Source organism: Nerophis lumbriciformis, linkage group LG02 (assembly GCF_033978685.3).
Source record: "Nerophis lumbriciformis linkage group LG02, RoL_Nlum_v2.1, whole genome shotgun sequence".
Lineage (NCBI taxonomy): Eukaryota > Metazoa > Chordata > Actinopteri > Syngnathiformes > Syngnathidae > Nerophis > Nerophis lumbriciformis.
The window spans coordinates 19727545-19753770 of record NC_084549.2 but is presented as its reverse complement, the minus strand read 5'-3'; the positions used below and the strand labels follow the sequence as shown (position 1 = coordinate 19753770).

Below are 26226 nucleotides of genomic sequence, written 5' to 3'. Positions count from 1 at the left end.
CTCTGTAGGCTGAAAACTTTTATTTCCATCAAAAGATGTGGCATCCTTTTGTTCCTGAGACATTAAACTGTCCATATCAGTATAGATATCCCACATTTTTTTCACATTGAAATCTGATGTGTTTTCAAAGTGTTCCTTTAATTTTTTTGAGCATTGTATTTATAGTCACGGTGGAGAGTGGGTAGGGGAGCATGAAATATAAAATTTTCCTATGTGGGTGTAACTGAAAATATTTGAGGAAACGCTGACTTACAGTATATTACTCTAAAAGTAAGGCAATTATTAGGCAGTAATTTTCTGTGAATTTACAAAGATAATTTTATTTCAGGCAATGACATACCCATCCATCCATCCATTTCCTACCGCTTATTCCCTTTGGGGTCGCGGGGGGCGCTGGAGCCTAAAAAGTACAAAGTTAACACATAATATAAATTAATATAGTGCAAAAGGTAATGTATGGTATGTAATGCATGATTGTCCAGTTTTGCCTGAAAGGGAGTGGGAAGATAACTTATTTAATCCCACCCCCAGTTCTCCATTCAGTGATTATTCACATGAGTTTCACTCTTACTTTGTTCAAGGATTATAATACAGATGTTGTATCATAGTGGCATTACCACAGGTAACAATGATTATTACACTGTAACAATAAACTGTATCAACAATGTAGGAATAATGAATATACCAACTATGGTAATAGACCAGGGGTCGGCAACCCAAAATGTTGAAAGAGCCATATTGGACCAAAAATACAAAAACAAATCTGTCTGGAGCCGCAAAAAATTAAAAGCCATATTACATACAGATAGTGTGTCATGGAATTAAGAGGACTTAAAGGAAACTAAATGACCTCAAATATAGCTACAAATGAGGCATAATGATGCAATATGTACATATAGCTAGCCTAAATAGCCTGTTAGCATCGATTAGCTTGCAGTCATGCAGTGACCAAATATGTCTGATTAGCACTCCACACAAGTCAATAACATCAACAAAACTCACCTTTAATGCACAACCTTAAAAGTTTGGGGGACAAAATGAGACAGAAAAAGAAGTGGCATAAAACACGTCCTAGAAAGTCGGAGAAAGTTATGCATGTAAACAAACTACTGAGTTCAAGGACCGCCAAAATTAGCAGGACAAAACGGCGCTCACCAAATACTCGAATCAGTGAAGCATGTTTAATATAAACAGTGAGCTTTGTAACAATTAGGGAGGTTTGTGTCACGTTTGTCCTCCTACAGAAACCATATTAAAACAAAAATAGATTGTTTTCCCCTCATCTTTTTCCATTTTTCATACATTTTTTGAAAAAGCTCCAGAGAGCCACTAGGGCGGCGCTAAAGAGCTGCATGCGGCTCTAGAGCCGCGGGTTGCCGACCCCTGTAATAGACAAAATACCAATAATAGACAACATAGCAATAATGGTAAGGAAACATTGAGCACATGTTAACACTTTGAGACAGTACAACAGCAGGTCAAAATAAAGACCCTCATCTCTTTATTTGAACCAGACCCGATGTTTGTATAATAGTTTAAATCGATTAATAGTTTGGCATTGCTTGTGTTGTAAGTCCAGTTTGTTCCATAGTTTTACTCCGCATAGTAATAATCGAATAATCAATAATCAAAATCACTTATTAAAAGCTAACCAAACCATTAAGTGTAGGAAAACACTTAATGGTTGTCGCGACCCGAAAACAGAAGTTATACATTTTAAATAGTTTTGAAATTCAGGTAAAAAAAAACTTTTCAGGAGAAACAATTTCCTTATATGTCCTCTAGAGGGAGCCACCTGATTTGATAAACCAGGACCGATTGTTTTGGATGGTGGGGGGAAAAAAACACACTGACGTGGTAATGCATTTTATTTTATCGACAGAAAAATCCACATTTCCAGAGAAACATAGCAACTGTGTGCATTATTAACTAGCAGTGAGTGACACTGTGTGAATAAGCACAGCCACATTTGTTCAAGTGCATTTCATCGGCGGCCCAACTGCTTTTTGAACGCCTTCAAGGACTTTGCCATCATTGGAGCCACCCCTGTGGTGATAAACATGTCATAAAAGATTATGCAATCTATAATAACAACATCAAATAGAGTATGTTTTTAAAATATGTTTCTTTATATAGTTTTGCATTTGAACGTCAGGTACAAAAATGACATGAATAATACTCATGTGGGCTCACTTGTTTTCTTGCGAGAGTCTTGTGTGTTGCCTGGGCCCGAGACGGTGTTGGTGCTGCTACTGCTGCCGCAGGTATTGGTCTTCACAGGGTCATTGTAAGACTTTGGTTTGCTATCTCGAGACTTGACGCTAGAATTGAAGAATCATTAAAATGATTGCATTTGTTATTTTGAAATCATTTCCCCCAACTTTTTAACAACATGGCTTACTATAGCATGAAAAGTCACATTGCAACATGTGACAAAGATCGCCTCTCGCCACAGTAAAAACCAGTCCGTCTAGCCCCCTGCTCCAGTTTCAGTGTTTGGCCCTAAGCCTTTTAAAACACGGCGATATGCAAGTCTCTCAGTGCTGCTTGCAATAAGTGCACGCTTATTTTGCATTTATGTAAAAGTAGCAGTGCAGTGCTGTCAAACAATTATTTTTTCAAAGGACACCCATTATTAGGGCTGCGAATCTTTGGGTGTCCCACGATTCGATTCAATATCAATTCTTGGGGTCACGATTCGATTCAAAATAGATTTTTTTTTTTTGATTTAACGCGATTCTCGATTCAAAAATGATATTTTCCAGATTCAAAAGGATTCTCTATTCATTCAATGCATAGGATTTCAGCAGGATCTACCCCAGTCTGCTGACATGCAAGCAGAGTAGTAGATTTTTGTAAAAAGCTTTTATAATTGTAAAGGACAATGTTTTATCAACTGATTGCAATAATGTAAATTTGTTTTAACTATTAAATGAACCAAAAATATGACTTATTTTATCTTTGTGAAAATATTGGACACAGTGTGTTGTCAAGCTTATGAGATGCAAGTGTAAGCCACTGTGACACTATTGTTAATTTTTATTATTTTCATAAATGTCTAATGATAATGTCAATGAGGGATTTTTAATCACTGCTATGTTGAAATTGTAACTAATATTGATACTGTTGTTGATAATATTAATTTTTGTTTCACTACTTTTGGTTTGTTCTGTGTCGTGTTTGTGTCTCCTCTCAATTGCTCTGTTTATTGCAGTTCTGAGTGTTGCTGGGTCGGGTTCGGTTTTGGAATTGGATTGCATTGTTATGGTATTGCTGTGTATTGTTTTGTTGGATTGATTCAAAAAAAAAAAAAAAATTAAAAAATTAAATAAATAAATTAAAAAAAATAGATTTTTTAAAAATGAGAATCGATTTTGAATCGCACAAAGTGAGAAAATTTTTCCCACACCCCTACCCATTATGCAAAACCAACTTTTCTTACCTATTGGTACCCGTTAGTGTACCAATATGTACCAAAATTTTAAATCAAACCATACAAAAATATTGCCTTGCTTCATACTTCTTCCAAACGAGCCGTTTGGAATTCGCCCAATTTGTGACGTGTTCCCAAGTGTGACTCCATATATGGTAGAGATTTATCCAAAGAGCTTTGCGCGAGTAGTCCGACATTTGCAGTCAATAAGCTACTTCTTGGCCAGGTCTCCCTTGGAAAAGAACAAAGATCTCAATGGGATTTTTTTACCTGGTTAAATAAAGGCTAAATAAAAATAAAATGTTTCCTCTATCCTGTTGTGTGGCAGACTGGCTCGTACATGCACATGCATTCTCCACCTTTGCCATTTCTAATTCAAAGTAACATATAGTTCGAACTTTTATATGTCAGTAGACTTGTTTAGGAAGCGCTAAAAACTACAACATGGCTGGTGGAGAAAAGATGTAGTCGAAGTGGACGCATGTAAATAAGACCTTCCATAAAATGGCGGATTTTAAAGAGACGGCAGAAAGCGGCTTGACGATGGTCTATAAAACAATCTATGCAAAATTTTGACTTAAGAGACACTATTACATGTTATGTTGACCACACGCGTTTTAAATAAGAAAGAAAAAAAATCCTGATATGACCCCTTTAAATCAGAGTAATCACACTTTATTTGGAGTATCCATCCATTTTCTACCGCTTATTCCCTTTGGAGTCGCCACCTCATCGCAGGGCCAACACAGATAGACATACAAAATTCACACTCACATTCACACACTAAGGCCAATTTAGTGTTGCCAATCAACCTATCCCCAGGTGCATGTCTTTGGAGGTGGGAGGAAGCCGGAGTACCTGGAGGGAACCCACGCAGTCACGGGGAGAACATGCAAACTCCACACAGAAAGATCCCGAGCCTGGGTTCAATTGTGAGGCAGATGCACTAACCCCTCGGCCACCGTGCTGCCCTTATTTGGAGTAATTAAAGGTAATTAAATCGCTTGCATAATTTAAATGAACTTAAAAAAAAAAAGACCCCAATACCTAGACACAAATTGTTATCCAAAAACATTGAATGCACTTCATTTATTTGCTCAAAACGTGATAGCAGTTTTTTTCTAAAGGACTGACCATATAACCCGAGCCGCCTTTCAGGTAAGCACCCACTGTTAAAGTAAAGGAGCATGTGCACTAAAAATAAATTGCGGGATTAATCTGCATAAATACATGATTAATGCGATCATTTTTTGTGATCAATCACACAAGTTAACACGTTATTTTTTGATAACCCTAGCTATAAGTAGTAATTCCTCTGTATTTTGAGACATAATTGGGGGTCATGGAAACATGTCCCCTGCACTTAAAGGGGAACATTATCACCAGACCTATGTAAGCGTCAATATATACCTTGATGTTGCAGAAAAAAGACCATATATTTTTTAACCGATTACCGAACTCCAAATGGGTGAATTTTGGCGAATTAAACGCCTTTCTATTATTCGCTCTCGGAGTGATGACGTCACGTTGTGACGTCACATCGGGAAGCAATCCGCCATTTTCTCAAACACATTACAAACACCGAGTCAAATCAGCGCTGTTATTTTCCGTTTTTTCGACTGTTTTCCGTACCTTGGAGACATCATGCCTCGTCGGTGTGTTGTCGGAGGGTGTAACAACACGAACAGGGACGGATTCAAGTTGCACCAGTGGCCCAAAGATGCGAAAGTGGCAAGAAATTGGACGTTTGTTCCGCACACTTTACCGACGAAAGCTATGCTACGACAGAGATGGCAAGAATGTGTGGATATCCTGCGACACTCAAAGCAGATGCATTTCCAACTGGACTGGACAGATCAGCTTTCAGGAAAAGAGAGCGGATGAGGGTATGTCTACAGAATATATTAATTGATGAAAACTGGGCTGTCTGCACTCTCAAAGTGCATGTTGTTGCCAAATGTATTTCATATGCTGTAAACCTAGTTCATAGTTGTTAGTTTCCTTTAATGCCAAACAAACACATACCAATCGTTGGTTAGAAGGCGATCGCCAAATTCGTCCTCGCTTTCTCCCGTGTCGCTGGCTGTCGTGTCGTTTTCGTCGGTTTCGCTTGCATACGGTTCAAACTGATATGGCTCAATAGCTTCAGTTTCTTCTTCAATTTCGTTTTCGCTACCTGCCTCCACACTACAACCGTCCGTTTCAATACATGCGTAATCTGTTGAATCGCTTAAGCCGCTGAAATCAGAGTCTGAATCCGAGCTAATGTCGCTAAAGCTTGCTGTTCTATCCGCCATGTTTGTTTGTGTTGGCATCACTATGTGACGTCACAGGAAAATGGACGGGTGTATATAACGATGGTTAAAATCAGGCACTTTGAAGCTTTTTTTAGGGATATTGCGTGATGGGTAAAATTTTGAAAAAAACTTCGAAAAATAAAATAAGTCGCTGGGAACTGATTTTTAATGGTTTTAACCCTTCTGAAATTGTGATAATGTTCCCCTTTAAAAAAAAAAAGCTTTGATTGCCAGCAGTTTTAATCGCCTAAAAACAAAGTTATGCTACATTTAAAAAAGAGAAGGGTCAAACACTAGCACTAAGCAGAAAACAGTGGCTCATTTCTTTTTAGTGCACTCACAAGGTCATGGATTATTAGCTTTGTTAATTGTCAGCTAGATATTTTTTAACATCTGCGGTTTGCACTTACATCAATTTTAATCTGTGTGTGTGTGTGCACGTGTTTGAATTAATTAGGCACAGTAATTAGTTTTGTGTCCCACATGAAACTGATTTTCAAAACTTACTCTCTGGTTACCCACCTGCAATTAGACTGTGGAGGCTGCTGAACCGCAGTTCCATGGATTTCTTGTTGGATACGCACATGTCTGGGTGGCTTAGCAACGGTGTGAATAAATGCCATCTTCACTTGCCGGCCTAATCACAAAAGGGCGAATACAATGTCAGGAAAACGACCATTTTCGTGTTCCATTTGGTCACTGAAGAAAATTATTTTGTACAACGTCCTAGAAAAAAATATAAAATATCTCAGTTGTGGTAGAATACAACATCATGGAGTTCCTATTGGTGGTCAGAAGTTACTGATGTTTTACCAAAGATAGTTGGCTCAATCTTCAACTGTCATGGCATGAGGAAAAATTTAAAAAAAGGTCCCCATTAAAGCAAACTGACTTATTAATGTGTCTCTAGAAGCAGGGTTGTCAAAAACTTTTTTTCCAGGGAGGGCCACATACAGAAAAAACTAAAGATGTGGGGTGCAGTTATGATACATTTGGAGTATTAAAAATGATTACGTACATGCTAATGTCTTTCAGGATATGCTGAGCTATGTGAACTTTTTTTATGGGGTGCCGAATGTAAAAGTTCAGTCACTTTCCTAGCAGATATATTTCTAAGATTTAACTCACTTTTCTCAGATTTAGCTCATTTTCATCACATTTAAGACTTGAGAGGGACAAGCGGTAGAAATTGAATGGATGTATGGATGGATTTAGGTGTAAGTTAATTGCTGACTCTAAATATTATATCTAAATGTTAAAACTAAACCTATATCTTACATTTTAACCTAAATGCTACATTTAAACCTAAATGTTAAATCTAAACCTAAATATTAAATCTAAGCCTTAGTCTTAAATCTAAACCTAAAGTTAAAGTACCACTGATAGTCACACACTCACACACACTAGGTGTGGTGAAATTACCCTCTGCATTTGACCCATCCCCTTGTTCCACCCCCTGGGAGGTGAGGGGAGCAGTTAGCATTTTGGTGATTTAACCCCCAATTTCAACCCTTGATGCTGAGTGCCAAGCAGGGAGGTAATGGGTCCCATTTTTATAGTCTTTGGTATGACTCGGCCAGGGTTTGAACTCACAACCTACCAATCTGAGGGTGGACACTCTAACCACAAGGCCACTGAAATGTTAAATATGAATCTTAAATCTAAATGTGTGCGCTAAATGTTAAATCTATACCTAAATGTTAAATCTAAACATGAGCGCTAAATCTCTTCCCAAGTGTAAAGATGAATATTTATAGGATGTCAATATTCCACCAATCCGACGCCTCTTAGCCGCAAAAGCCGTGCCTCTCAGTGCAGACTCTCCTACACCTTTCTTACTGCGGAATAAGGAAACATGACAAATGCTTCACGACAAATAATGCCAATAAAGTTGCATAGTTTTTAAACATTGCCCCAAACGTGCGAGTGAGCATGGTGTGTTGCATAAATAGATTTATATTTAACATCTATATTTAACATTTATGTTTGGATTTGTGGTTTAGATTTAACACTTACATTTAGATTTGGATTTAAGATTTAGATTTAACACTCACATTTAACATTTAGCGCTTACATTTAGATTTAATATTTAGGTTTAAATGTAACATTTATATTGAAGATTTTGGTTTAGATTTAACATTTAGATATACTGTTTAGAGCATACTTGCCAACCTTGAGACCGCCGATTTTGGGAGGTGGGGGGGCGTGGTTGGGGGCGGGGCGTGGTTGGGGGCGTGGTTAAGAGGGGAGGAGTATATTTACAGCTAGAATTCACCAAGTCAAGTATTTCATATATATATATATATATATATATATATATATATATATACATACACACACACACACACACACACACACACACACACACACACAGGTAAAAGCCAGTAAATTAGAATATTTTGAAAACTTGATTTATTTCAGTAATTGCATTCAAAAGGTGTAACTTGTACATTATATTTATTCATTGCACACAGACTGATGCATTCAAATGTTTATTTCATTTAATTTTGATGATTTGAAGTGGCAACAAATGAAAATCCAAAATTCCGTGTGTCACAAAATTAGAATATTACTTAAGGCTAATACAAAAAAGGGATTTTTAGAAATGTTGGCCAACTGAAAAGTATGAAAATGAAAAATAAGAGCATGTACAATACTCAATACTTGGTTGGAGCTCCTTTTGCCTCAATTACTGCTTTAATGCGGCGTGGCATGGAGTCGATGAGTTTCTGGCACTGCTCAGGTGTTATGAGAGCCCAGGTTGCTCTGATAGTGGCCTTCAACTCTTCTGCGTTTTTGGGTCTGGCATTCTGCATCTTCCTTTTCACAATACCCCACAGATTTTCTATGGGGCTAAGGTCAGGGGAGTTGGCGGGCCAATTTAGAACAGAAATACCATGGTCCGTAAACCAGGCACGGGTAGATTTTGCGCTGTGTGCAGGCGCCAAGTCCTGTTGGAACTTGAAATCTCCATCTCCATAGAACAGGTCAGCAGCAGGAAGCATGAAGTGCTCTAAAACTTGCTGGTAGACGGCTGCGTTGACCCTGGATCTCAGGAAACAGAGTGGACCGACACCAGCAGATGACATGGCACCCCAAACCATCACTGATGTTGGAAACTTTACACTAGACTTCAGGCAACGTGGATCCTGTGCCTCTCCTGTCTTCCTCCAGACTCTGGGACCTCGATTTCCAAAGGAAATGCAAAATTTGCATGGTTGGGTGATGGTTTGGGGTGCCATGTCATCTGCTGGTGTCGGTCCACTCTGTTTCCTGAGATCCAGGGTCAACGCAGCCGTCTACCAGCAAGTTTTAGAGCACTTCATGCTTCCTGCTGCTGACCTGCTCTATGGAGATGGAGATTTCAAGTTCCAACAGGACTTGGCGCCTGCACACAGCGCAAAATCTACCCGCGCCTGGTTTACGGACCATGGTATTTCTGTTCTAAATTGGCCCGCCAACTCCCCTGACCTTAGCCCCATAGAAAATCTGTGGGGTATTGTGAAAAGGAAGATGCAGAATGCCAGACCCAAAAACGCAGAAGAGTTGAAGGCCACTATCAGAGCAACCTGGGCTCTCATAACACCTGAGCAGTGCCAGAAACTCATCGACTCCATGCCACGCCGCATTAACGCAGTAATTGAGGCAAAAGGAGCTCCAACCAAGTATTGAGTATTGCACATGCTCATATTTTTCATTTTCATACTTTTCAGTTGGCCAACATTTCTAAAAATCCCTTTTTTGTATTAGCCTTAAGTAATATTCTAATTTTGTGACACACGGAATTTTGGATTTTCATTTGTTGCCACTTCAAATCATCAAAATTAAATGAAATAAACATTTGAATGCATCAGTCTGTGTGCAATGAATAAATATAATGTACAAGTTACACCTTTTGAATGCAATTACTGAAATAAATCAAGTTTTTCAAAATATTCTAATTTACTGGCTTTTACCTGTATATATATATATATATATATATATATATATATATATATATATATATATATATATATATATATATATATATATATATATATATACACACACAAGAAATACTTGACTTTCAGTGAATTCTAGCTATAAATATATATTTCTTTTATTATATATATATATATATATATATATATAAATAAATAAATAAAATAAATACTTGAATTTCAGTGTTCATTTATTTACACATATACACACACAACACTCATCTACTCATTGTTGAGTTAAGGGTTGAATTGTCCATCCTTGTTCTATTCTCTGTCACTATTTTTCTAACCATGCTGATGATGCATTGCTGTGTGGCACGCACACAAGTGCTTTCATTAAATGCACTAGATGGCAGTATTGTCCTGTTTAAGAGTGTCACAACATTGCTGTTTACGGCAGACGAACTGATTTACGATAGACGAAAACGTGACTGCTGTTGTTGTGTGTTGTTGCCGCGCTGGGAGGACGTTAATGAAACTGCCTAACAATAAACCCACATAAGAAACCAAGAACTCGCCCTCCATCATTCTACAGTTATAACGTGATTGGGCAGGTACGCTGTTTATATTGTGGGAAAGCGGACTCAGGTCCGCATGGACCTGAGTCTGCCTGAATTTCGGGAGATTTTTGGGAGAAAATTTGTCCCGGGAGGTTTTCAGGAGAGGCGCTGAATTTCGGGAGTCTCCCGGAAAATCCGAGAGGGTTGGCAAGTATGGTTTAGAGTCAACATTTAATCTAAACTTAAATGTGATGAAAATTAGCAAAATTTGAGAAAAGTGAGTTAAATCTGAGAAATATATCACCTAGAAAAGTGTGACTGAACTTTTACATTCGGCACCCTACAATTTTAGCTTTGTGTTCTAGGTGATGAATCATAATGTCTATACATCTCATTAATCCAGCCATTCATTTTCTACCACTTGTCCTGTAACAAGTTATATTTTGAGAATGTCCAATAATAAATAAGAGTACAAGACACCCCTGCAGCCGGTTTGTGAGCACCAAACGCTAACCTAATTTCCCTCATTTGTTTGCTCCTTTTGAAAGAAAAGGTACAAAAGGTCTTGAACTTCTGGGTTTTCATGATGTCTTGAAAGACAAAATTATAAGTTTTGTTAAAACAAATAGAATAAATAAAATGGAAAAAAAGGATGGATGGATGGCTTTGCTACCCATTATAAAATAAAGACTATTCTTCACATGCGGGATCCGTATGTTTGATCAGTTTTTCTTCAACCAATAGGCTAACTTGGTATTATGTTGCAGTTAAATCATGACTGTAATGCTAACACTGTAGCTAACATACAATAACATGCAATAAAGCCACAGACGCACCCAACAGTGTGCTCCCAGTGGGGTTTTACTAAATGCACTTTTAAAGTCTGAGTTCTACGCCAACATGTCATGGTTTATGCACCAATGTACCAAAACAGTTTGGTGGCATTGTTTTTGTATTTGTCATCATCATCTTGCTAAATGTGTCTGTTCAAATAAAATTAGTAGTGGACTAAAGGGGAACAGGACTTGTTTTGGAATGTTGCCAATCATTCACAATCCTTATGTGAGACATACTGTACTACTGTTTATATAAGCATTCGAAATTCTAAAATATGTTTCGTACCAGAAGACTATCAATGCAGGCAATGGAGATTCAATCTATTCCGACATAAAAAACCTCTAAAACCATTCAACAACATTTTTATACATGCTGTAAGTATATATGTAATGTAGTAACAGGCACATTCATGACATGTAATATTTACCGAATTTTGATCTTTTTAAGCATTGCCGGAACATTTATTTTTGGGTGCATTGAATTCAAAGAGCACATCACAATGTTTACCATTTCCGTTAACAACAAACAGCTACTACTAATTGTAAGACTTTATGAGAGCCAATGACAACCACTTTCAGACAAATGATCCAGATCCTTATCTTTTTGAGACTGAATATACAGAGGATGAGCTACAAACTTTAGACGCTGGATGCCAAACAGATCATGCTATGGTCTAACACTAAATCATGCAGCAGCATTGCTAAGTGCTAAACAAGAAAAACAAACTACTAACATAATAAAACAATCACTTTATGTACAATGTCCGCTCTCACTGGGATATTTATATCTTTCAGACTTGTGTTCCGAGCATCTTATCGTGTCTTCCGTTCTAGGTTGAATGTCAAAGTTGACCAACTTCTCGGCTTATGGCCACAGCCTTCTACTATAGTAGGTCCATAGATGCAGTAGCTAGTTACCGCTACATGATCAAGGCGCCGTGTTCATAAAGTAGTTCCTCTGCGTTAGGTCTTATAATAATTTCACTAGTACTGGGTTAATATGCAGGTCATGCCATTAAATTGATTATTTTTGGATGTTCTTAAAGGGCTTTGGGCGAAATAGACGACTCCCGTTAGCTACATTGTTAGCGGTCTACTACAAGCCTTATTCTACACATTAGACTGCACAAAGAAGAGAAAGACAAGTGTGTTCTTGTCTCACATAGTGTTTCTGAAGAACTGAAAATTCCAAAGGAAGTGCAGTTCCCCTTTAGGACATTTTGCACAGTACCACATTCGGTAATTCTTTGTACACACCTTTCGGTTTCTTGGAATGGTCCATGACAATTTTTTTGGCCAATCTCTGGAATTTTCTCTCCCTCTCTTCTGACAGTCGGACGTACATCTCTTTCCATGATTCGTACTGCTGAAGCTTGGCGTCCTTGAAATCCCTCTGGCAGTGTTTTCCCCACAGGTTGTCCGTCACGCCAATGTACACCTGGGAGAGACAATCATCAGAGGATGCTAACACACCAAGTATGCTTAATTGCGCTACATTTTGAAAATGTCAACCGGTCTACTCAATGATTGAATCTAAATGGCCCATTTCAATGTAAACCAGAGGTCACAATAAGACTGTGTTTTTGTGTTCTGTTCAACTTCCGCCATAAAACAAAGTGCAGGAGGATATCTCTGTGGATGATACACCATGGTTCAGTAGATGAAGTTCAATTTGAAGTCATCATTTATCATCATCTCGCTATGCTTTGGCAGGTATATCTAGTGTCTGGGTATATGCTCTAAATCTTTTCCTACCGGGTTGAATTCCTCAATGCGCAGCAGCTGCTCCGGCGTACACTTCTCCAACACCGGCTCGAGAATTTCAAACGGGACGCCTCCTGTATCGTAAAGCACTGAGACAAAAAGAATGCAATGAAATTAGCAACTGGTATACATTCTATGTGAAGCGCATGCGTTGCTTTCTTGGTGTTGCAGCTAGGGGTGCCACGATTATCTGGTTTTACTATTAACCGTGATTAAAAATGTCACGGTTATTTAATCGCAGAGGTTCCGCTACACCAGACCTGGGCAAATTGAGGCCATGAAATTAAGCTTTTCCAAACTGTAGCTGCCATTATGATTTGCGGTGATGTTTTCAGATGTCCGTAAGTCTTGAACAATACAAAGTATTTCAATGGTTAGAATCTGCGCTTTTGCATGATATACAGTACTAGTTACTATGGTAATCTAAGTCACAGCAGCTCACACGAAGCACCAAGCAGTGTGGGTGGGGAGCGTTTCCACAGAGTATTTCCAGAGCGGCCTGCAAAGTTACAACAAAGTTCTAAAGCTTAGTGATATATCAGATTGTAGGTGGTGGGTTTTTTTTACCCTTCGCGTTCATATTTCGCTGTGTTTGTTGCATTTTGGTTGCGTTTCGCTTGATTGTAAAATATGTCGATCAAGAGGGGGTGTGACGCAGTGACGTGCGGTCACTGGAGGCGGGGTCTCACCTGCCATCATGGAAAGAAAAAAAATGTAAAAAGAAAAAAAATCTATTAAATTGTTATATGTATTCAGTGATTATACTATAAAGTTATTTTCCATTTAACTTCACCAGTTTTAGATTATTTTTATTCAAAATCGCTGAATTTTCACATTTGCCGTTCAAATACTGATCAGCAACCAGTTGAGGCACGTCACTGAGTTGTGCCTCAACATGGATTGCGGACTCGGCTAACTGCTGGCCTGCTGTGCAGTGAGACCGTATTGCTATATGAACTATATTATACATTTCCATAGTTTAGTTAGCTGAGGTATATAATGTACAGTGTATTTTGTCAACAACTGTATGTGTGTAACGTATTTCTTGTGCTGAGCAATCATAAAACTGCTGCGAAGACGCACTGGCTGAGGCTCGCGTAATCCCGCCTCCTGGTGCCGGTTAATGCACCCCCCGCCGCAAAACGCACCCCCCGACGGGAGCGCCACACCAACCAAAGCCCGCACCCAAACCCTCCACGTGCAACACCGAATCCACCCAAAAAAAGTCACTTAACAAGAAGCCAAAAAGTGCAAAAACAACAATGCTCGCGCCCGGAGGAGCGTGAACGACTGCAGGGACACAACATTAGGTACACCTGCAGGCTGCAGCACGGATTTCATATTTCATTCATTCACAACTCCTCCAACACGAACACCACTGTTCCCGCACTTATAAGTAAAGGTAAGACCATAATAACGTTTTTTTTATTAAATGTGCTTTTTTGTGTGCTACAGTTTGTATGTGTAAAGTTAAAGTTAAGTTAAAGTACCAATGATTGTCACACACACACTAGGTGTGGTGAAATTTGTCCTCTGCATTCGACCCATCCCTTGATCACCCCCTGGGAGGTGAGGGGAGCAGTGGGCAGCAGCGGCGCCGCGCCCGGGAATAATTTTTGGTGATTTAACCCCCAATTCCAAGCCTTGATGCTGAGTGCCAAGCAGGGAAGAATGCTGGTATGAGCTTTTAAACATAACCCGTTAACTGCTGCCAATCAAATGGTGAATAAGATACTCTTTAGGGTTCATATGTTTGTAAATCTGACTGTGATGAAGTCAGTGCCTCACCAGCCATGAACCTCACCGCACGTCACTGGTGTGACGTTCATATGTTGTCAATATTCAGTGTTTTATCCTTCATGGTTAATATTGTAAATCTCACATTCTTTATTTTCGTGTACATTCTGGGTGTCTATTTCAGTGAAAAAAACGTAAAATTCCATTCCGTTTTTTATGGCGGTCTGTCATAACGTTTTTAGCTTTCAATCAGACATTATTGTGAGGTTTTGTATTAGTGTTCCTAAAAAATCAGGTATACCGGCCCCCAAAAACCTTTTTTTCTCTAAATTTGGACCCCCGAGTCAAAATAATTGCTCAGGCCTGCGCTACACCATGTGTTTCAGTCCTAACTCTTTAAGAACAAACTTTATACTGGTATGTTACTTCCCGCACGGAATGAAAACAAAGTTACACCATTGATTGATAGATTGAAACTTTCATTAGTAGATTGCACAGTTCAGTACATATTCCGTACAATTGACCACTAAATGGCAACACCCGAATAAGTTTTTCAACTTGTTTAAGTCAAGGTCCACGTAAATCAATTCATGGTAAGACACCAGCAGTGCATTCGCTCATACGCACCTGTTGAGAGACACGCTAGTATGCTACATTAGCTTAAAGAGGAACTGCAGTTTTTTTGGAATGTTGCCTGTCCTTCACAATCATTATGAGATAAAAAATTACTATCTATCTATCTATGATATTACTTACTTTTTCATGCATTCTAAATAAATAAATGTGATCTAAAGTCCACTTACATGGAGCTTATGGGAGGCGCTCAATTCTGCCTATAAAGCCCTTAAAAAAACATCCAAACACCTCCGTTAAGGGTTTATATACACACTGTAAGTATATACCGTTAAGCCTAAAAAGAAAGGTCTTTAATCAATGCGTGTTACCAACCATGACATATGGAGCTGAAACCTGGGTATTGTCAAATAAAATGGAAAAGAAAATAGCAGCAGCACAACACAACATAGAAAGAAATATGCTCGGAATCACATAAAAAGACAGAAAAACAAATGAATGGGTGAGAAAACAAATGCAAGTCCAAGACATTATGAGAACTATCAAATTAAGTAAGTGAAAGTGGGCTGGACATATCAGTAGAACAGATAATAGATGGACTTCCCTAATGACATCATGGAGACCCATGGATGGGAGCAGAAATAGAGGAAGACAGAGAGTGAGATGGTGAGATGAAATGGACAAATATTGGGCAACAGTGCAGTGGCAGGGAGCAGCTAGAGATCGTTCACTATGGCAGAAACATGCTGAGGCTTTTGTCCAGCAGTGGACTGACAACGGCTGATGATGATGATGTAAGTATATATGTCATGCAGTAACGATAACGAGCATATTTAAAATAATGTTTAATATTGACGTATATTGATAATTCTAAACATACAAGGCACATTCATTTCAAAAACGCATCACAACGTTCGCTTTTTTTTCCTCTTCATCACTGCAGACATTATGAGAGCCAACAAACATTAAAAAAAAAACATCACTTACTGTACAATGTCGGCTGTCATTAGGACGCTGACTGCTAGGATGTTCATATATTCCCCATTTAGATGAAGAGTGTCTCAAAATCCTCGCAAAGAAACGAGGTGTGGGCGACTAAGCGTCTTTTCGTGTCGTTTTCGTCATATCCGGTCCTAAATGGCTGTCAAAGTGTACCAACTTGTCGAAATACGTCCTCTGCCACTGCTTTCCAAGTGAAAGGCATGATTTAAGATCAGCAAGTAAGCGAGGGAACACCTCGCCAGTCGACCATGTCGAAATTGTACACAAGCTTGTTACCACTATTGTTAGTCTGCGTTAGCGCTTATAATAACAATATCACTAACACTTGGTTAATAATCAAGTCACGAAATGTAAATGGAGTATTGTTGGCGCTTTTTAAAATGCTTATTGGATTTTATGGGCAAAATAGAAGACCTCACTTTGGCTGCGCTGTAAGCAGATTTTTATTTAATATTTAGAATGCATTAAGAAAAAATTAATCCGTCGTCATGTCTTCCATAATAAATGAACGATAGGCAAAATTCCCAAAAGAAAAGTGCAGTCCCTTTAAAAATACCTACTCAGTGGCCTAGTGGTTAGAGTGCCCGCCCTGAGATCGGTAGGTTGTGAGTTCAAACCCCGGCCAAGTCATACCAAAGACTATAAAAATGGGACCCGTTACCTCCCTGCTTGGTACTCAGCATCAATGGTTGGAATTGGGGGTTAAATCACCAAATGGGTCAAATGCAGAGGACAAATTTCACCACACCTAGTGTGTGCGTGACAATCATTGGTACTTTTAACTTTAAATGGCCATTGTGGTTTTGTAAACATTCCATTAGAGCATGTAACTCCAAGGAACAGGTTTTATCAGTATGATTCAGTATCATGCTTCAAACCCCGCTTCAAAAAGCTGTGCACTACAAAATGTGCTCCTTGTAGCCATGAATCATGACTTCATTTAGATTTAAAAAATAAAAAATAAAAAAATTCAGCTGAAATTGTTTTTCATTCATTTTTGCTTTGTAGGTTTAAGTGTTTTATGATCCAGCCGCACTGCCGTGTCATTCTTCTGTCCGGACGAGGATGACAAGACCGGAAATACACTTCCATACAATGCACATTTATAGATTAAGTAAGAACTTTATAGACAAATGATACAATTTATAGTCGCGGCGGAGTGTGGGCGAGTTGCATGTTTTTTTCTTCCTAGACAAAACAGAAAATAATTAACAAAAACTGCAATTGAATGTACCATTTGCCATATTCCCATGCTTTGATAGCAACTATTTAGAATTTTCATCTCACCTAAAAAATGTAGCACAAAAAACAGGAATATATTCAACCCTCGCTACATTGCGCTTCAAATATTGCGGTTTCATCACATGGCAGATTTGTTATTATTTCTTCCCTATATTGAGTATTTTCATGTATTAAAAAGTACTACATAAAATAAAAATATCAACACCACAGTAGTATTGGAGACTGATTGGCTCAGCCTCATGTAGCATTGCTATATTGGATTAAAAGAGTGTAAAGGTGATGAAAGAGTGTTATTTCATAAATAGAGATCTCATAATGTTGAAAATGTATTCAGAAGGTAATAAACAGTTTTTTTACGCTCCTGCTATGAAAATATTTCCTACTTTGCGGGAATGCATTTGTTGCGGTCAATCTACAGCAATAAACGAGGAATTACTGGATAACGTTTACCGTATTTTTCGGACTATAAGTCGCAGTTTTTTTTCATAGTTTGGCCGGGCTCTAGTGCGACTTATATATGTTTTTTTCCTTTTTTACTATGCATTTTCGGCAGGTGCGACTTATACTCTGGAGCGACTTATACTCCGAAAAATACGGTATATGTAAATAAAAAGTATAAATAAAATTAGAACACAATAATTCCGACATTGCATTTGTGTGTGCATAAAACACGGCCCCGAAGCAAACAAAGTGTGAATCGGTTCTCTTTGTTGACTAAAGAGAGCCGTTCAAAGGGGTCGATTCCTTCGCGAACGTCACATCTCTAGTACCGTATGTTTGAGGCCACGGTGAGGGCGCCTGTGCTTTACTCACAGTTGATATTGTTCTGCAGTGTGCGTATGCACTGCTGGTACAAGCTCATCATGGCCGGCAGGAAGACCGTCTTTGCTCCAGAGTAGACCTGCATCTTCTTGTTTAGACGCTGACCGGTGAAGACTGCACCTTCCTCAGACTGGTCTACAAAATCAGGCACCTTCTCCACTAAGAAGGCAAAAAAAAGTTCATAGTAAAGAGGACCGTAATTAAGTGTGAATGTGTGTGGTGGATATGTTGTACCTTTCCTCTCAAGGTATTCAAAAGTGGATACTTCCGGAAGAATGATCGGTAAAGGAATGCTAAGCAGGTCTTTTGGCGATTCCATGATACACTTCTAAAATTCAATTCAACCAATCATTCATACACAAAATAATTCACATTTTAGATTGTGTATGGTACCTTTTTTGGAGAAGCTGGCATCTCTGTGGACTTTACTACAGTTAGTTTCGGCTGCTTCTTGAAAACAGTCTTAATCTTTTTAGATAGTTTCTTCCCTCTGGATCGTTCCTTCTTCTTGGGGACATTGTCGTCATAGTTCAAGTAGGATTCAAAAGACATAGACGGTTCTTCCACTTCACTTTCATGGTCCACCGGTGGTTGTATTTTGACCTTCTTTTTTGCTGGTTTAGACAGTTCCTTGTGTTCTTTCTCACGCTTCTTCTTTTTTCTACTGCTCCCCGACGATCGGTCCTCTTTAACTTCATCCCAGTTCCGAGACTTGTCACTGGATGTTGCATCGTCACAAATCTCTTTTGATTTCTTTTTTGACTTTCTTTCCAAGTGACACTCTCCACTTTTTTCTTCAAGTTGTTCCTCTGATCTGGATTTATAATCGCCATTCTTCTTCTGCTTCGAAGTAGGGTCCCGTTTTTCCTCAAGAATGTAATTTTTCAAACTCAATATACCCAATTTATTTGTGTTGTCTTCATCACTCTGGTCATTCTGGTCCTTTTCTCTTATCTCCGTATAAGATTTCTCAGTGACATGTTCATTTGAAGTCTCCACACACTTGCCGTTATTGTTTAAGTCCTCCACTCTATTTGGACAATTTTGGTCATTGGTGAGTTTCTCTTTGACGAACAAACTATGCGGAGCGTTTCCATCTTCTGTAAGACTGCATTTAATACACCAAGATGTCAAACACAATACAGCTGCATTGTATTATTGTACACAGGGCCGGCCCCTGGCATAAACACTATGCGATTGTTTAGGCCCACAACAACTTTTATTCAGCGAGCAGTGAGTCAGCAGCTTAGCAGCAATGGCCATTTAAAAGCCCATAGGCATAATCACTAAACTAGCATGGCGTCAAACACTGTCACCATGGCAGGTTTACTGCCGTGTTTCTAAAATGACCGTACTATTCAAGTTTATATTGCAGCCAAAGCTTTTCCCCAAATATATAATGCCTAAAAAACTAATATAGATTTTACCCATTTATTGTTCAATTAATGACAAAGCGACATGGCAGTTTTGAATTTGCTTCACTGCGGTAGGAATTATCAAACACTTTTCTTTTCCATTTGAACCTATCACTTGTTTTACCTTTTCATATACATTTTGGACATTATTTGGAATATAAACACATGGTGGTGTGCCGTCAGGGTCAGCAAGGCCTTCTCTGCTGGCCTAACATAACCAGAAATCATGATCATAAAAAGTCATTTTTAAATTTACTTTCCCTAAATATCTAAAATATTAATATTCTCCTCATGTCATATTATGCTCCTTCCAGTGCTGTTGTTTTTAGGTTATAGAGTTTTTATCCAATCAGAATTCAGCTAGTTTATGTTGCCATGCTGTACCAAATCTGCCCGAGGCCTTCAGAATCAACAATGCAGGCATCTGTGCACTGTAAGTGAACGGACACAAACATTTGACAGACAGTTGCGATAGTCAATCAGATCACGAGTTGTTGTCAGTGAGGCCTTCGAGCTGGCCTAAGGCAGATATATATTGTGATGTTATGAGCTCGGTAACATTAGAACTCCATTACCCAGCATGCCACAGTAGTGAAGCGCATGCGCAGTAGCCCCGTTTAGGTTGAAAGTAGACATGCCGGCACCTGGATGTTTTTGATGAGCACGCTGTGGAGTAAACTTTAAGAACTCAGCCAACACGCCTCATCTGCATCTTTTATGATTAGACAAGACAACACATATATTTGCAAGGCCATTTTCAAGAAGGATATTTAATGAGAAACTACATCTTTTGAGTAGCTAGCTCAGCTGTCCCGGCGATTAAATTGTGACTTCAGATATGTTATTTCTTTATTTTTTCACGTTTAATATGTTTTTTGCAATTTTAATTTTGACAGTACCACATAAGATATGTTTTAATTGCTGATGCGGGTTTGTTGATTTTTAAATGCGCCAGAAAATAACCCATATTGTACAATGCCCAGTAGTGCGTGAATGTGTTTCTGTATAGTATTTCTCCAGCAATGGTCATGTGGTGACATTATTGTATTTTGAGAGGTAATCATTGAAATCGGACATCACTAAAGGCCTAGGTGGGAAAGGCAAAGGAAAGTAAACACATGACTATTGAACATATTGGCTTAACCTGAATTGTAGTTGTCAATGTAGTCTTTTTGTTAACCGTTCTTACATGATTATTTACAAATCTTTATATAACATCTAGGATATTTCTTGATAACTAATTATTGTTAATTAACCTACTTTAAAGGGGAACATTATCACAATTTCAGAAGGGTTAAAACCATTAAAAATCAGTTCCCAGTGGCTTATTTTATTTTTCGAAGTTTTTTTCAAAATTTTACCCATTACGCAATATCCCTAAAAAAAGCTTCAAAGTGCCTGATTTTAACCATCGTTATATACACCCGTCCATTTTCCTGTGACGTCACATAGTGATGCCGATACAAACAAACATGGCGGATAGAACAGCAAGTTTATAGCAACATTAGCTCGGATTCAGACTCTGATTTCAGTGGCTTAAGCGATTCAACAGATTACGCATGTATTGAAACGGATGGTTGTAGTACGGAGGCAGGTAGCGAAAACGAAATTGAAGAAGACACTGAAGCTATTGAGCCATATCGGTTTGAACCGGATGCAAGCGAAACCGACGAAAAGGACACGACAGCCAGCGACACGGGAGAAAGCGAGGACGAATTCGGCGATCACCTTCTAACCAACGATTGGTATGTGTTTGTTTGGCATTAAAGGAAACTAACAACTATGAACTAGGTTTACAGCATATGAAATACATTTGGCAACGACATGCACTTTGAGAGTGCAGACAGCCCAGTTTTCATCAATTAATATATTCTGTAGACATACCCTCATCCGCACTCTATTCCTGGGGGTCTGGCGGCAGATTTCTTTGACTTTATTGTTGGAAATGCATCTGCTTTGAGTGTCGCAGGATATCCACACATTCTTGCCATCTCTGTCGTAGCATAGCTTTCGTCGGTAAAGTGTGCGGAACAAACGTCCAATTTCTTGCCACTTTTGCATCTTTGGGCCACTGGCGCAACTTGAATCCGTCCCTGTTCGTGTTGTTACACCCTCCGACAACACACCGACGAGGCATGATGTCTCCAAGGTACGGAAAACAGTCGAAAAAACTGAAAATAACAGAGCTGATTTGACTCTGTGTTTGAGAAAATGGCGGATTGCTTCCCGATGTGACGTCACTCGAATAATAGAAAGGCGTTTAATTCGCCAAAATTCACCCATTTAGAGTTCGGAAATCGGTTAAAAAAATATATGGTCTTTTTTCTGCAACATCAAGGTATATATTGACGCTTACATAGGTCTGGTGATAATGTTCCCCTTTAACTGCATGTTTGTTGGTTGTTTCTTTTATGCACACACTAAACACTAAATATTGTTTTAAACATTAAGAAAGCCCTCGAGACATGAAATAACACCGATAGTCACCTTAAGCCACAAACTTCAAAGACTATCACAATATTCACTCGGCTGCAGTCCGCTTCTATCGTAGCGTATGCACAGGTGAATTTAAAACCCGAAATGGGGCCACAAACAAACTATTATATTCAGGGCCGGCCCTTTATTGTACATTTTAGGCACTAAAAACAAGGATGCACACCTTGCTGACTTCTTAGGGAGTAATTGTTTCCAACCTTTCACCAGCGTCTTGGCTAGTTCTCCAGCGTCTTTGTGTTTGCGAAATGAGTTGACGGTTTTCCCAATGCCGGTTTCCTAAAATTCACCAGGTCACTTGTGAGTCTTTGCATGATTCACATCCACATATGGTCTTTGAAGCACTTACAGCAAGGACATCGACGGTGATATCCAGGTTGTTGAGTTTCTGCAAGATTTTTAGCACCTGAAATGAGATGATCAGAAGTGTTTTAACAATAATGGCCATGCATGATTCCAACACTAAAATTGGCATACCAAATATGGCCATACTGAGTTGGGTTCCACAGAGTTGCTGATGGTGCATTCAGAGCCAAATCTATGTATGGGAGCCGCTCACGCCCTCTTCTAGTCTGCTCATTTTACTGGTAGCTATAAATGGACAACCCCTCTGCTCTTTCCCATTCATTCTCTCTATTTAAATGATTTGTGCGCATTTAAGTAAAATCTCACCCAAGAAGATTTAAGTCATTAAGCAGAGCTGTCCAGTCAACTGCATCTATTTCCATTTTAAAGAGCACCTTTAGGGTAAGTGCCACGTCTACACAGCCCTTAGGGGTGACAGACAGCAGTCACAAGTTGAACAACTGGAGGAGAAGTCATTTTTAGCAGCAAAGCACCTCCCATTCATTCACGGCCGGCCTGACCCCCACTAGTTAGAGGCCGTATCATCATGTCTAAATGCCTGGCAATTTTTCATAATGGACCATTTAATCTAATTTCTAACAGTTTAGACCAGTGTTTTTCAACCTTTTTTGAGCCAAGGGACATTTTTTGCGTTGAAAAAATCCGGAGGCACACCACCAGCAGAAATCCTTAAAAAACGAAACTCAGTTGACAGTAAAAAGTCATTGTCGCAATTGTTGGATATGACTTTAAACCATAACCAACCATGCATCAATATAGCTCGTCTCAAAGTAGGTGTACGGTCACCACCTGTCACATCACGCCGCAACTTATTTTGAGTTTTTTGCTGTCTTCCTGTGTGTAGTGTTTTAGTTCTTGTCTTGTGCTCCTATTTTGGTGGCTTTTTCTCTTTTTTTGGTATTTTCCTGTAGCAGTTGCATGTCTTCCTTTGAGCGATATTTCCCGCATCTACTTTGTTTTAGCAATCAAGAATATTTCAGTTGTTTTTATCCTTCTTTGTGGGGACATTGTTGAATGTCATGTTCGGATGTACATTATGGACGCCATCTCTGCTCCACATGCTGTAATGTAAGTCTTTGCTGTCGTCCAGCATTCTGTTTTTGTTTACTTTGTAAGCAGTTCAGTTTTAGTTTCGTTCTGCATAGCCTTCCCTAAGCTTCAATGCCTTTTCTTAGGGGCACTCACCTTTTGTTTATTTTTGGTTTAAGCATAAGATACCTTTTTACCTGCGCACTGTCTCCCGCTGTCGTCTTCATAGTGATCACGACAAACCATGTTCCCGACATCTACAAAGCAATTAGCTACCTGCTGCCACCTACTGATATGGAAGAGTATTACATGGTTACTCTGCCGAGCTCTAGGCAGCACAGACACTCAACAACGGCACATTATTTACGGATTATAATTACTGGTTTGCAAAAAGTATTTTTAACCCAAATAGGTGAAACTACATAATCTCCCACAGCACACCAGACTGTATCTCCCGGCACACTAGTGTGGTTGAAAAACACTGGCTTAGACTATAGTGATTGTTTTCATTATAAGGGGGTCTATGTAGTGTTTTTTTTTAGCAATTTGGTCATATAAAATGTTCCCCTTCAATACACTATTTAGCACAAATGTGCAACAGATGAATGTAATCCAGTGAGTAAAAGTCACATTTAACAAGTTGTCCAACTGTTTTGGTAACTATGCCCACATGTCAAAATAAAAGCAATATAGTCATATAAAATGAACACTTTGTATTCCCCTTCAATACACTATTTAGCACAAATGTGCAACAGATTAATGTAATCCAGTGAGTAAAAGTCACATTTAACAAGTTGTCCAACTGTTTTGGTAACTATGCCCACATGTCAAAATAAAAGCAATATAGTCATATAAAATGAACACTTTGTATTCCCCTTCAATACACTATTTAGCACAAATGTGCAACAGATTAATGTAATCCAGTGAGTAAAAGTCACATTTAACAAGTTTTCCTACTGTTTTGGTAACTATGCCCACATTTCAAAATAAAAGCAATAGAGTCATAAAAAATGAACACTTTGTATTCCCCTTCAATACACTATTTAGCACAAATGTGCAACAGATTAAGGTAATCCAGTGAGTAAAAGTCACATTTAACAAGTTGTCCAACTGTTTTGGTAACTATGCCCACATTTCAAAATAAAAGCAATAGAGTCATATAAAATGAACACTTTGTATTCCCCTTCAATACACTATTTAGCACAAATGTGCAACAGATTAATGTAATCCAGTGAGTAAAAGTCACATTTAACAAGTTTTCCTACTGTTTTGGTAACTATGCCCACAATTCAAAATAAAAGCAATAGAGTCATATAAAATGAACACTTTGTATTCCCCTTCAATACACTATTTAGCACAAATGTGCAACAGATTAATGTAATTCAGTGAGTAAAAGTCACATTTAACAAGTTTTCCTACTGTTTTGGTAACTATGCCCACATTTCAAAATAAAAGCAATAGTCATATAAAATGAACACTTTGTATTCCCCTTCCATACACTATTTAGCACTAATGTGCAACAGATTATTGTAATCCAGTGAGTGAAAGTCACATTTAACAAATTTTCCTACTGTTTTGGTAACTATGCCCACATTTCAAAATAAAAGCAATAGAGTCATATAAAATGAACACTTTGTATTCCCTTCAATAAACTATTTAGCACAAATGTGCAAAGATAAATGTAATCCAGTGAGTTAAAGTCACATTTAGCAAGTTTTCCTACTACTTTGATAGCTATGCCCACATTTCAAAATAAAAGCACACCCGTTTTTATGAACCTATATCAACATTTTACGAAGGTGAGTGACGTAAATATTAACTTTCTTATAAATAAATAATAAATCGCTTCGTTGATTTCAAAGCAAGCTGCATAAGGCAGTTCGAGCTGCTAACAGCGAGTCAGTGAACTCACCACCACTATTAAACATGGTGCGTTTGATGTCTGCGTGTAAACAAAGAAAAACACCAAAAAAACACATTAAAAAATTGCTATCTACCGTGGCAGACTGCGGTGTGCCTGCTAATTGAAGTTTGTAGCGTAACACTTTCTTCGCCGCCTCCGAGCTGCTAGCCATCGCCGTGCTGGGCAAGTGCGAGCATCCGCACACCTGATCGATAACGACACTAATTATAAGCAGAGACCACTTCAGGGTCGCCCGCCGTAGAAATATGGAGATTTCACTGGCGTGTTTATGATGTTAAAGTAAGCTGGATAGTCGTCACTATGATCAAATAGATGCATGAGGAACAATTAACCACGTCAAGTGCATGCGTATCGCTCAGACTCAGTAGATATATGCTAATTAGATAGTTTAGTACAGGGGTCCCAAAACTACGGCCAGCGTCCAAAATCCGACCCGCTGGAAGTCCCAAGTAAAAAAAAAAAAAAAAAAGTTTAATTTTTTTTTTTTTTATCTGTCCTTTCTAATCAATTTTCAACCACTTGTTACTTGTGGTGTCTCCTGGCCGCTCAGGCAAATCATATTGTCTAAGACTTAGACTTAGACTTAGACAAACTTTAATGATCCACAAGGGAAATTGTTCAACACAGTAGCTCAGTTACAATGATGGAAAGTGTAAGGATGGAAAGGATAAGGCAGGTGTAAATAGACTAATATAGCGATAAAAAAATCTAACATATATACGAATATATACATAATATGTGTACAGAATAATATATATATACAGATATATTATATTATGTCTATAACATATATACAATATCTACCAATGACCA

General features: G+C 38.6%; 1 protein-coding gene across 1 annotated transcript; it reads right to left on the bottom strand.

Annotated features, from left to right (window-relative positions):
• Window positions 1-1853: 1853 nt before the first annotated feature.
• eloal (elongin A, like) lies at window positions 1854-25630 on the bottom strand. The gene is made up of 11 exons (XM_061960373.2): window positions 25487-25630; window positions 22444-22500; window positions 22261-22373; window positions 18580-19294; window positions 18421-18514; window positions 18178-18345; window positions 12802-12899; window positions 12304-12484; window positions 6253-6367; window positions 2194-2321; window positions 1854-2046 (listed from the first exon to the last, which is right to left on the bottom strand). The coding sequence occupies exons 1-11, from the start codon at window positions 25562-25564 to the stop codon at window positions 1985-1987; spliced, it is 1809 nt and encodes a 602-aa protein (XP_061816357.1). The 5' UTR covers window positions 25565-25630; the 3' UTR covers window positions 1854-1984.
• Window positions 25631-26226: the final 596 nt, after the last annotated feature.

Bases quoted from the DNA above. Each gene is read 5' to 3' on its own strand.
- eloal (XM_061960373.2), bottom strand. From the start codon at position 25,564: ATGGCTAGCAGCTCGGAGGCGGCGAAGAAAGTGTTACGCTACAAACTT. The intron at 22,501-25,486 runs GTAGATAGCAAT...ATCTCATTTCAG, and splicing joins GCACACCGCAGTCTGCCACG to GTGCTAAAAATCTTGCAGAA. The intron at 12,900-18,177 runs GTGAGTAAAGCA...TTTTTGTCTCAG, and splicing joins ACTGCAGAACAATATCAACT to TGCTTTACGATACAGGAGGC.